The sequence below is a fragment of the Elgaria multicarinata genome, chromosome 12 (genome assembly GCF_023053635.1).
Source record: "Elgaria multicarinata webbii isolate HBS135686 ecotype San Diego chromosome 12, rElgMul1.1.pri, whole genome shotgun sequence".
In the NCBI taxonomy this organism is placed as follows: domain Eukaryota; kingdom Metazoa; phylum Chordata; class Lepidosauria; order Squamata; family Anguidae; genus Elgaria; species Elgaria multicarinata.
The window spans coordinates 4063710-4075901 of record NC_086182.1 but is presented as its reverse complement, the minus strand read 5'-3'; the positions used below and the strand labels follow the sequence as shown (position 1 = coordinate 4075901).

At 44.5% G+C, this 12192-nt stretch overlaps 1 protein-coding gene across 1 annotated transcript in view; it reads left to right on the top strand.

The window, feature by feature from the left end:
• Window positions 1-12192, top strand: part of ARHGAP25 (Rho GTPase activating protein 25) — a 52248-nt gene that overhangs the window by 35848 nt on the left and 4208 nt on the right. The window contains exons 5-9 of the mRNA XM_063139371.1: window positions 946-1153; window positions 3926-4058; window positions 5848-5921; window positions 8027-8148; window positions 8589-8791. Coding sequence (XP_062995441.1) covers window positions 946-1153; window positions 3926-4058; window positions 5848-5921; window positions 8027-8148; window positions 8589-8791 — 740 coding nt within the window. The remainder of the gene's footprint in view (window positions 1-945; window positions 1154-3925; window positions 4059-5847; window positions 5922-8026; window positions 8149-8588; window positions 8792-12192) is intronic.

Genomic DNA, 12192 nt, shown 5'->3' with positions numbered 1-12192 from the left:
GCGAGGCTGTCCCAAGGACCGGGAAGCAAAGGCAGCAAAGGCGAGCCGCTCAGAGTCGCAGAAGGGCAGCGCCGGAGTCTGGTTCTGTTCGTGTTCCAGGAGCTGCTTGACGCTTGGATTTCCCTGCTGTCATTTTATTGCCTGGGCTCCAGATGAAGGGCTGGGAGTTGAGTTACTGCTTTCCAGCTCTAGGGATGTTCTTTTGCTGGGATTTCAGGAAGAAAAAACCCTTGCTCCAGAGGAAAGGTACTGCCGTCGCCTTAAAACACCACCCTTTTAGAAACTATGGGTACAGGGTAAGATGCTCCAGAGTGGGTTTCATTTTGTCTAATCTTCACCTAGCCATTCTTACCAATTGCAGCCGCCCGCCCCCCACCAAAAAAACCCTTTAGCGTGTGGGACCTCAGTTCTAATGGTGCAGCAATGCAGGGAAATACATCAAGAGCTCTCTGTGTATCATACAACAGGAATATTCTTGCCAAGTACTAAGAGCTGTTTAAAAGCCTTGGTCCCTAAAGCATAGAAGCGAACTGGCAGAGCTGCGCACTGTAGCAAAGAGACGGGGTTCTGAGCCAGGGAGTCTTGACTCTGCCGTAGACTCAATGGGTGGCCTTCTTGGCCAAGCTGCTGTTCTCCCATTTGCAACATGGGGATGCTGTTTAGCCTACCTTACAGGGTTGGTGTGAAGTTTACTAAGAATTATATGTAAACTCTGAACACTTGAAAGCTAAGTACTTTTAAAAATGTGTACTTGTTTGTTATTTCATTCTTAGTATTAGTATTGTAATAGTTTTAAATCAGTAGAGTTTCAGGTCAGGACTTGAGTCTTCATTGGTGGTGATGTATAAAGCAAAACTAAGCTTGAATAGCTCAGTCCTAAACTGTGACCATTTGAGAACCCACATTTCCTTCTTTTTCCTCTCTCTCTCTCTCTCTTTTATCCAGTGGTTTTTGGCCAACAGCTGGTGGAGACCATGGTATATGAACAGAAATTTGGGCAGCATCAAGTCCCTATATTGGTTGAGAAATGTGTAGAGTTCATAAAGAAGCATGGCCTGAATGAAGAGGGGATCTTCCGGCTCCCTGGCCAAGACAATCTAGTGAAGCAACTGCGGGATGCATTTGACGCTGGAGAGAGGCCCTCCTTTGACCAGTAGGTGGTCTATTTCTCGGGTATATAACAGGAGGTGGCAGGTTGAACCCCTTGATGTCTCTAGTTAAGCTTCTCCAACTTGGAGACCTCAAGACGTGTTGGACATCATCACAGCATCCCAAGCCAGCATGGCCTTTGCCCAGGCCTATGTGTAGTCCAATGTATCTCGAGTGCACCAGTTGCGGAAGGCTGCTCTTGTTACTTTCTCCCGTTTCCACTTGTAACCAATACTGGAACATATGAACCACTGGGGTTACTGATTATCACGCATCTTGGACCACATAGATGGAAGCCTTCTTTTTAGATGTAGGAAGATGCTTCTTAAGGTCCAAATCTCCCCTGCAACATGGGCTAAAGAACTTGAATGGTCTTGTATTGCTTGAATATCTTTAATCCAGTGAAGCCAGTTCAAGCTAAATGGAAGCAGCTACTACACAGGGTGATACTCTATAACCCAATAACTTGTTACTTTAGCTTGGCCATTTCAATGAGGGTCATATCAACCAATTTGGAAGAATACATTATGATCTCTGAATTATTTACATTTAAAATAATCAAAGGCACTTCAAAACTATAGCTATGTTTCTCAAATGTCTGCATCAAATATTTTGGGTGGGTGGGGGGGCGACACAGGCTCTGAACACCAGACCCGGCCGCGGCTGCTCCCTGCTCAAACCAAGCACCACCGCTTGATACGCCTGAGGCAAGGGATAAGAACCACCTTCCTCCAAACTATGTGGAGAAAGGGGTTTAAAATGGAGAAGGATTTTAATATATATAATAATGTGCTGTGAGTTACATCTGCTGAGGTGAATGATTGTCAGAGTCGGTGTTAAATGTGTAAAGATGATAAATGCCAAACAGACACGTGGGATTTTTGTGGTAGTTTAAAAACAAAACAATCAAAATTTATTTTTAAAAGTTCACAAGCTTTGTTTCAACTAACAACATTTAAAAACCTTTTTGAAACCTTTCATACAATCCTGTCACCCATTCACATATGCGCTTTCCTTTTTCTCACACAATCACTCTTGAACTTTCTTTATTCTCAGTATTGATTGATATACATCCACTACGTGCACACCACACTCTAAAGACACTACTCTTTACACTGACCCTCAAATTTCCCAGAACTTAAGTACCCTAAACACAGAGAGCACTACAGACTTGAACAAATCCCCCTGAAAAGATCTCCCAATCCCCTCTGTCCTTCCCTTATAATTCCTCCCCCCTCCCAAGACATTCTAACTCTGCCCACTCAGGCCAACATTCTAAAAACCACAGACTTATAAACTGCAGACATACATTTGGAATTGACTTGTGGGGTGTAACGCCACAGGGGGCACCTGAAACATTTTCCTGAAACATCCTGTACCTTTGAGGCCTCTAGTTAGACTCTTTGCTTTCCCCCCCACTAAGAGCTAATCAGGGGTTATGGAATGAAATGAAATGGATGTCACAACCTTATCTGAAAGCATGCAAAGCTAATTTAGAATTAGGGCAGTGCTTCCCAAAGAAATAATCCTATCAGGATGTTGAGGGCAAATGAAGCCAATTCAGGCCACTGCTTCCTGGTTAGGTGAAACCTCCATTCCTTTTGCTGGAAAGGAGAGGGCCACTTTTCAAAATTGCCTCTTCTTTTCACTCAGCCTTTTCAAAAATCAACAGTTCAAAGGTAAAGTAACATTGGAAGCTACCTTGTACTTGGCTATGGGGCTGTTCACACAACATGTGAACATTGTGGCTGAGTGTGGGTTGTTTTGAACCATGGGTTGTTTGTTGAATCATGGGTTTGTGTGTTGTCTGAATGCCACAAGGCTGGCTTGTTAAACATGCAGTGTGGCTTGTTAATCACCCTGAACAACATACCATGGATTTTTAAGGTGGTTTGTTCAAGAATATAAGCCACGCTGCATGGTTAACAGGCCTGCCTGGCTGCGTTCAGACAACCCACACTCAATCACCGTTGAGTGTGGTTAGTATGTTGTGGATATATGTTTATCTAGCCATGTTATAACTACTCTGTCAGTGATTCCCTCAGGTCTCAGGCAAGAGAGGAGACTTCCTCATCATGTACCTGCCTAAATTAGTTAACTGGAAATGCTGAGGATTGAACCTGGGTCTTCTGAATGCAAAACAGAGGCTCCACCACGGAGCTATGGTGTCCTCCTGAACAATAGAAGCTATGGATATGGCTCAGTTCAGACGACACATTAGTCAACGCAGTGTGAAAACGCCACTCAATGGTTAAATTTCTAGGGGGTCCTCCCCACACAACATGTTCTAACTCCACCGTTGTGTGACTGTGGGCTACCATGGAGTTGAGTAAAATCCATTGCGATGTTTGATTTATTCTCCCAATGGTATCCCATCACCATTGCTGTAAAAAAGCAATCCCAGTGGCTCTCCTAGAGTAGCACTCACTCATTTTGCCACTTTTGCCAGGGAACTCTGTAGCCAGTGTGGAAAGTCAACTCAGTGGAAAACTCCATGGAGCCCTCCACACAACATGCAACACAACAGTTGTGCAGGAACTCCCCTCTGCACGCATTAGAACAAAAGTGTTCTTAATGTTCTAAACTAACTACAGCCTACTTTTGGAATTCCTTAAAACAAAACCCAAAGTTACATGTCCCCATTTCCCAGCACTCATTTAATCTGACGACTGGCAGCAGGGTGGAGAGAATTGAATTACGATTCCTGTTATCCATCTGATTTGTTTAACTTGTTTTTATACCAAGTACATACCTATTCCACCCTCTTCCATTACAGAGATACAGATGTACACACTGTGGCTTCCTTATTTAAACTTTACCTCAGGGAACTTCCTGAACCAGTCATACCTTGGACACAGTATGAGGGCTTCCTCTTGTGTGGCCAGCTTCTGAATGCTGATGAAAAAAAGGTATTCAATAACATCCGTTATTATTTGCCTGAGGGCCAAACGAGATGCAAAATTCTCCAAAGATGTATGTTATTATTGTTGTTTGTTAACATTTACACACTGCCTTATTTGCTAAAAAGCCACAAAGGTGGTACACAACAATCTAAAACAATAAAAAGCAGAACTTTAAACAATAATAGAAAAATATGTATACAAGTTGTTTAACATAGATTGAAAAGGCTGCAATAGCCGAATAGAAAAGTTTTTACAAACAGAACAAAGGATCAAACAACGAGATACAAGCAGCTTCTTAGGAACTCTCCACTTCTGAAGCTTTGCATTTTTCGGCCCGGACTTTAAGTGAACCTATGTTTGAAGGACTAAATATGTCATTTTGGAATTGAGAAATGGATTCTAACGTCCTTCCATTCACCCACAGCAGCAGCTTTGTGATGGTGCTAACAGTTGAAATACTCTGAAGAAGCATTTTGCAAAACAGGTTAAAAGAACCGGAGGCCTGTAGCTCGTTATTTGATCATTTGTTCTGTTTATAAAAAACATTTCTATTCAGCTAGTGCAGCCTGTTCAAGCTATGTTAAACAACTTGTATAGATGTTTTTCTATCATAGTATATATATATAGGATAAAAACCACCCTCCCCCTCCAATTCTTCAATTTGTTATGTGCCTAGCAGTTAGTTGTGTGCATCATTTTTGTTCGATATTTTCAGCTGCTGCCTCCTGTATTGGGTCTTTAAAACAAGAAAACATTAAGTTATTGACTATGAAATTGAAAAGGCTAAATCATAAAGATGTGTCTTCATACCCTCTCTAAAAGCAAAGGGAGTGTGGGTTCCCCCCGCCCCAATCACAGCAGTCCGTGGGGAAGGCTGAGCAACCTCAGCACCATAGATGTGGGAGAGGAGGCGTTTAACTCTTTTTCTCCCTGACAAAAATGGTCGCTTTGAAGCTGCTTTCTGCATTCCAAAGGAAGCTCCCTTGAAGTTGCAAACTTCAAATCGAAAGAGTGGAGTCCCCTTCTTTTTCCAAAGAGTTTTGTTCAAACTTCAGTAATAATTATCCTCCAATAAACATTGTCTTAATCCAAAAACGGTATTCTTATGCCCCTGAAGGTCTTTACCGAAGCATATCAGGCATTTATTTCCAGTACTATTTTGAGGTTTTGCCTCTCTTTTTGCTTCTGTCCATGAACTGCTAGTTTCTGCACTTGCTTTGTTTTAACCACGAATTGAGCTCTGGCCTGGTCAGACCCCTTGGAACATTTTGGAGGGGAGGCTCCCTTCATAAGCTCCACCAGAGATCCCCACTCTGAAAATATTCGAAGGAGCAAGGCTAGCCCTAGCAGAGAGAGACAGTGTGGTGCAGTGGTTAGAGTGTTGGACTGGGAGTTGGGAGATCCGGGTTCTAGTCCCTACTCAGCCATGGAAGCTCCCTGGGTTACTTTGGGCCAGTCGCAGACTTTCAGTCCAAACTACCTCACAGGGTTGTTGTTATAAGGATAAAATGGACAGGAGGAGGAGGATTATGTATTGGGTTCCTTGGAGGAAAAAAGGTGGGATAAAAATGTAATAAATAAATAGTGAAGGTTAACAGGTGACTTATGGTCTAACGCTAGAGTGCCAAGTTTCTCTGTCTATAAATGCACCACTCAGTGCAACTTCTCTGGTTTCCATTTGCCAGACGTTTTTGGTTTTAAAATGCCCCCAATGTCATAATGCAGATGTTGATGGAGTTTTATGCTAGCAAGAAATGTTTGTGACAATTGAAAAGCCATCTTTATATTCTTCTAGGGTCATCAGCAGCTAGTAAAGCAGTTGGCTCTCTTACCCCGAGACAGTTATAACCTTCTCAGTTACATCTGCCGGTAGGTTCTTCATTGATGCATTAGGAGCTCACCATTTTAAACTGGAGAACAGAAACATTGCCAAGTTCAAAACTGCCCTCCTGGTAGAGAATTAGGGTGTGTCCATTGCTATTCTGATTTGTGGCATCTGCATCGTGCAGTGGCAAGACTCTGCCAACATAATTCCAGCTGTGTAGTGGCTACAGATGTTGGTAGAATCCATCCACCCCCAGACTTTGGCTTGCTTCTCTGTGAGCTGGCCCGACCCAAGCTGCAGGGAGTCCAGCCAACTCACGGATTTTCTGGTTTGTGTGGTTTTTCTTCTCAATAAAAAGTTGCATAAATTGTGGGTGCAATTCGCACAATTTGAGCAAATTCTGGCCTTTTGCGCACATTTCTATCGATGAGAAGGAAGAGAACTGCAAAAAGTTCCCTGGCTTGGGTTTGCAGCTCACAGATGAAGGCCAGGTGGGCAGCGGGAAACCATTGAGCCCCAAAAGGGACAGATTTTCAATGGCCGGCCAACCCTAGTACTGGTTCACAGGGCTCACAGAGTCAAAGCACTGTTACCTTTTGATTAGCAGGAACGATAATTGTCATGAACTGCTCAGAGAACTACAGTGATTAGGCAGTAAAGAAATTTAATTAATCAAGTAATCTGCCAAGTACCCATTTTTGTGAGCTATCCCTATTGTAATGCAAAGTATTTGGGCAGGGGCTTGGTCTTGTATGATCTACAAAAGGCACACATGCACACACACACACACACAGATCAACTCAGCTGCCTTCATTTTTGAATTCTGCTTTGGGACATAGTTATTGAGAGTGTTCCCATGAGCACGTGCACTTCAAAATGTATCACTACACCACTGCATAGTTCCCTCTATTTCCTGTATGCAGCCAAAATGGCATCACCCATGCTCAAGAGGGAGGTATCAGCAGACTCAGGGAAACCCAAAGTCTGCAAAAGAATGAAAAGTCTTTACAGAAAACCTCCCTTAGAGTTAGGAAACACGGAAAACATCTCAATGAGCACTAAGCATGCTCTCTGGGCACCGAATAATGACTGATTGTTGAAGAGGGAAAGCTGGGGTGGGGGCTTGGAATGGAAGTGGCAACATACTTTGCCCACCCCCTTGGGCTTTCCGTATCCCCTTTCCCCTAGAACATTTCCCAAGGCTGAGAATCATAGAATAGTAGAGTTGGAAGGGGCCTCTAAGGCCATCGAGTCCAACCCCCTGCTCAATGCAGGAATCCATCTTAATGCAGATGGCTGTCCAGCTGCCTCTTGAAGGCCTCTAATGTGGGAGAGCCCACAACCTCCCTAGGTAGCTGGTTCCACAGCTTTACAGTTAAGAACAGTGTTTGGCATATTATAGAGCTCCACGTTGCCTGTTGTGATTGCGTTCAAGCTGCATTCCAGAAAATCCTGGGGTTCCACAGAATGCTATCAGGGGTTGCTTCATAATTAGATTGGTAATAGCAGACAAGCTTCCCAAGACGACTACTTACCCACCATTATGGTCCTACCCCTGATGTGGGCAGCCATGAGGGAGTGTTATTGAGTATCTTCAAGGTCACACTCTCAGTTCATGCAGGTTGATAGTGAAGGACCAGCAGGCCCAGTTAATGCCTTCTATGAAGGTAGTGTATACCCGAGAGCATGTACCAGAATCCTTTGCAAAAGGCCTAGAGTTCGATGACAGATATGCAGCAGACAAGCACATATGGAAATAGTTCCTTCAAGTTCTGTGCAGATTTAATCTCGGTTTATAAAGTCGATGTGCTGGGTGAACACATGAGCATTATGTGAATGGCAATTAATGCATTAAGTGAATGTGTTGGGTGAAGTCATTGGGGTAGTTGGGGAGGGAACCTGAATCCTGGAACATCATGTGTTTAAGGTGCTGCCTCTGTGAGGGCCTGCACATGATGTACACATCCCAACTCTCATAGATATTCATCACTCAATTTGTACACCCAGTTTTTGAAGAGGGGACTTGGATGCATGAAGGTTGGGGCAAGGACAGCAAGTACATCACTATAGCAGAGAGTTTTTGAGAACTATGGACCTACAACTGGTGGCAGTTCCTCCATTTTCATTCTTTGCCCTTGGATTCTGGCAGGTTCCTGTATGAAGTCCAGCAGAGTTCAACCACCAACAAAATGAGCGTGGAGAACCTGGCAACAGTATTTGGCGTGAACCTCATCCGCCCAAAGATGGAGGACCCTGTGACTATTATGAGAGGTGTGATGCGTAACGTTGCTTGAAGGCTATCAATGGCTACTAGAGATGTGTGCTATCTCCAGTATTCGAGGCAGTAAGCCTATTTGCGCCAGTTGCTGGTGAACATGGGTGAGAGGGTGCTGTTGCACCATGTCCTGCTTGTTCATCCCTGGCTGATGGCTGGTTGGCCACAGAGTGCTGGACTAGATGGACCCTTGGTCTGATCCAGCAGGGCACTTCTTATATTCTTATGTTCTTAAGACTTTGTTGTATCAAACAGCTATTTCCACCCATGCAAACCTGGGTTTGTTCACTAGTAGCTTATAAATAATCCAGTGTGGTGTAGTGGTTGAATTAGGATTCAGGAGATCTGGGTCCTAGTCCCTACTCAGCCATGATGCTCACTGCGGGGTTTTGGGCCAGTTACAGACTCTTAGACTAACTCTTTTTTTCTCCTGCAGGTACTCCCCAGATCCAGAAAGTGATGACGGTGATGATCAGTGACCATGCAAAACTCTTTCCTGTCTCCAGAGATGTGGTTCCATCTCCACCTCTCCAGAAGAGTGATTCCAAGAAGGCCCCGGTGGCACGCAGCTCAGTTGGCTGGGATGCTGTACAAAGACCGCTAACCTCCAGAGGAGAGAACAGAAGCCTCTGCCAAACAGTGAGTGTCTCATTGAGTCTTTAAACATGGATATGAGTGTGAGTATGAATGTGTGTGTGCATGTACATGCTTGCAGAAGCATGATTTTAGACATATATGTATTATATTTGTAGCCAACACATCCTCTATAGAGCTCAGGGTGGTGTAAATTTAATTAACTGACATTAATATTTTTAGACTGCCTTTCTCCAGGAAAGACCTTCAAAATGCTTACATAATAAAACCATCAATATAATTTTTTTTTAAAATCCATGCATATAGCAGTAAATGTGTTGAAAGATAAATAAAGCAAAGCGGTGGGCGGGGGGAGTTGCAGCAAAAACTTTTCAACAGCAAATGAAAGATTTTTTAAAAAATCACTTTAAGCCAAAGGCCTCACAAAACAAAGATGGGAATTTGATAATATTGGGGAAGCTATCAAAAAGGGTCTTGTCTCATGACACTGCTAATTTTACCTCAGACTGGCAGGACCTTTGTGCAGATTCCTACAGAAGAAAGCAGTCCTTTGAGTACCCTGGCTGCAACAGCTATAGGGCTTTATAGGTCATAACTAGTACTTTGAAGTGTGCTTGGAAATGAATAAGCATTCTGGAGTGCCAGTTGGGTTCCATTTTGGCTCCAGTGGTTTTTCGCACCTATGTGAAACTGCTGGACAAGAACATTGGGGTTTTGGACTGAGGTATCATCAGCATACTGATGACGTACATCTCTACCCCTCATTCCTATCATCTGATCCTCAGCGGGGCACTAGGAATTATTCACTTGAGGAGGATTTACGGTAGAGCCCTTTTTGTGGGTGAGTCATATTAGTTTCAAAATGCAGTTGTTGCTCTGGGGGGAAAGGGAAAGGAAAGCAACCTCTCGTGCAAGCACTGAGTCATTACTGACTCTTGGGGGAACGCCAGCTTTCATTGATGTTTTCTTTGCAGGCCTTATAGCAGGGTGGTTTGCCGTTGCCTTCCCCGGCTGTTATTACCTTTCCCCCAGCTAACTGGGTACTCATTTTACCGACCTCGGAAGGATGGAAGGCTGAGTCGATCCGAGCCGGCTGCCTGAAACCAGCTTCTGCTGGGATCGAACTCAGGCCGTGGGGAGAGTTTCAGCTGCAGAAACTGCTGCTTTACCGCTCTGCGCCACGTACTAATGGGGGAACACACTAATAAATCAGCACAGTTTCTGCCGTGTTTGTAACGAGATCAAGCGCCATACAAAAAATTGTATTGTTGTAATTGCTGGAGAAGTAAGAGGTTGGAAGGCCCTGTTCATAGTGCAAACGCATGACTTGCCTCGGTATATTGCTGCAATTGCAGGGTAAATGTGGTGGGTGGTGGGTGGAAATGCTGCCATTTCAAGTTCCTTTTTCCTCTCTTTTTTTGAGTCCTTTGACTGCATGCCCACCTTCAGTGGTGCACAGCAGTGGAGGTTTAAAAATGAATGGTGTGGTAAATCACAGCTGCACAGTTCCATACGTGTATATGTGCAGTCAAAAATAGCCTCACACACACAAGCACGCACGCACAGATGTCAGAGGAGGAGGAGGTGGGAGAGGGGGGTACCATTGTTGGTGTTGTTTTTGTTTCCTTCCTTCCTTCTGCAAGTCCCATAAAAAGCAGTGCAAAGGGAGAGCAGGGAACACGAGGAGGAGGAGAAAGGTATGCAGCGGGCAGTGGGAGTGGCAGAAATATTGCAAAACAGGTTCTACAGCCCTGTCCTGCAATACTGTAAGCATTATAATGCTGCTAGGGTGGACCGCACATGGATTTGTCATGGGTGGAAATCACAAGCGTTGGTCCTGATCTTCAAAGCTCAACTCTACATATCCATAAGAGCCCTTGGGGGTGCTCAAAGTATTGTTTGCATCAGGGATAGGAAACATGTTGGACTGCAACTCCTACGAGCCCTGGCTGATGGGACGTTCTTACCAATGATGAGGGGTTGACGGGGGTTGAAGTCAAGAAACATCTGGAGGGCCATATGTTCTCCTACCATGGTTCATAGGGTAAATTTACTCTCACTGTGACTGAGGTGGGTGTGAGACCTTTGGCTTCACCCTCTGACTGATTCCGTGATTCTGGGTAAACAAAGAAGGGATGAAATGTGCAAATGCAAGGGGTGGGGAAACTTTTCCTATGAAGGGGCTGTTGACCCACAGGAAAAATCACTTGGCTTGGGGGGACAGATCTGAAGGTGGTTGACACCAGAGGCAAAAGTGGGTGGAGTCTGCAGCAGGGGACTTCTGAATAGCGCTTTCTCTGGGATGCCCTGCATGAATTAGAGGCCTTCAAGAGGCAGCTGGAGAACCATCTGTAACGTATGCTTTAGGGTGGATTCCTGCATTGAGCAGGGGGTTGGACTGGATGGCCTTATAGGCCCCTTCCAACTCTGCTATTCTATGATTCTATGATTCTAATTTACGTTGAGCTCAAAGTTGCCCAGTTCAGAGTTATGGGATTGCCTTTGGAGGACACCAGGAGGTAATCCCATAACTCTATATATCCTAATAGTAAGTGAGAGCATTAGTAACAGTATGAGCTGAGCCGAAACTTCACCAGGATTTTGCAAACCTTTTTGAAAGTGCTACAAAACAACCCCCCTTTTTTTGATGATGATTCAGCATTCTTTGAGAAATGGTAGTGTAAATTATTTACATTGCTCACACCAGCCTTTAGTGGTATCAGCCAAATCTGATTGGCACTGTGATGTCATCCTGTTGACTGCATGCTTTCCCCATGGGCTGGGATCACCCAGATGCAGAAAAGGGGAGTATTTCTTCCTCATCGAAACCATTTCTGCCTCATTGAAAATGGTTGTTTCTATACAAAAACTGAAACTGGAGAATGTTTGGGAACAGCTGTCATCATCATCATTGATGTGGGGCCCTCCAGACATGTTGGACTACAACTTCCACCATCCCCAGTTAGCAAGGGCACTGTGCATGCTGACTGAGGATGATGGGCACCAGGTTGGGGAAAGCTGATATAGAATACTTCAAGGGTCCAACTTTCTTCCCATACTTCATCTCAGTAAACTGTCCAACTGCCCTGTAAAAAAGGCCATTATAATGATCCCCATGTGGCAGCTGCGTGGTTGAGGCTGACAGCGACTTAGGTAGGGTGACCATACGAAAAGGAGGACAGGGCTCCTGTATCTTTGTTATATTGAAAAAAGAATTCCAGCAGGTGCCATTTGTATGCCTGCAGCACCTGGTGAAATTTCCTCTTCATCACCACAGTTAAAGCTGCAGGAGCTATATGAGAGTGACCAGAGATGAAAGAGGGCAGGTCTCCTGCAGCTTTAACTGTTGTGATGAAGAGGGAATTTCACCAGGTGCTGCAGGCATACAAATGGCACCTGCTGAAATTCCCTTTCCTCTCTCCTTCTGGCATGTTTCTCCCAGAGCG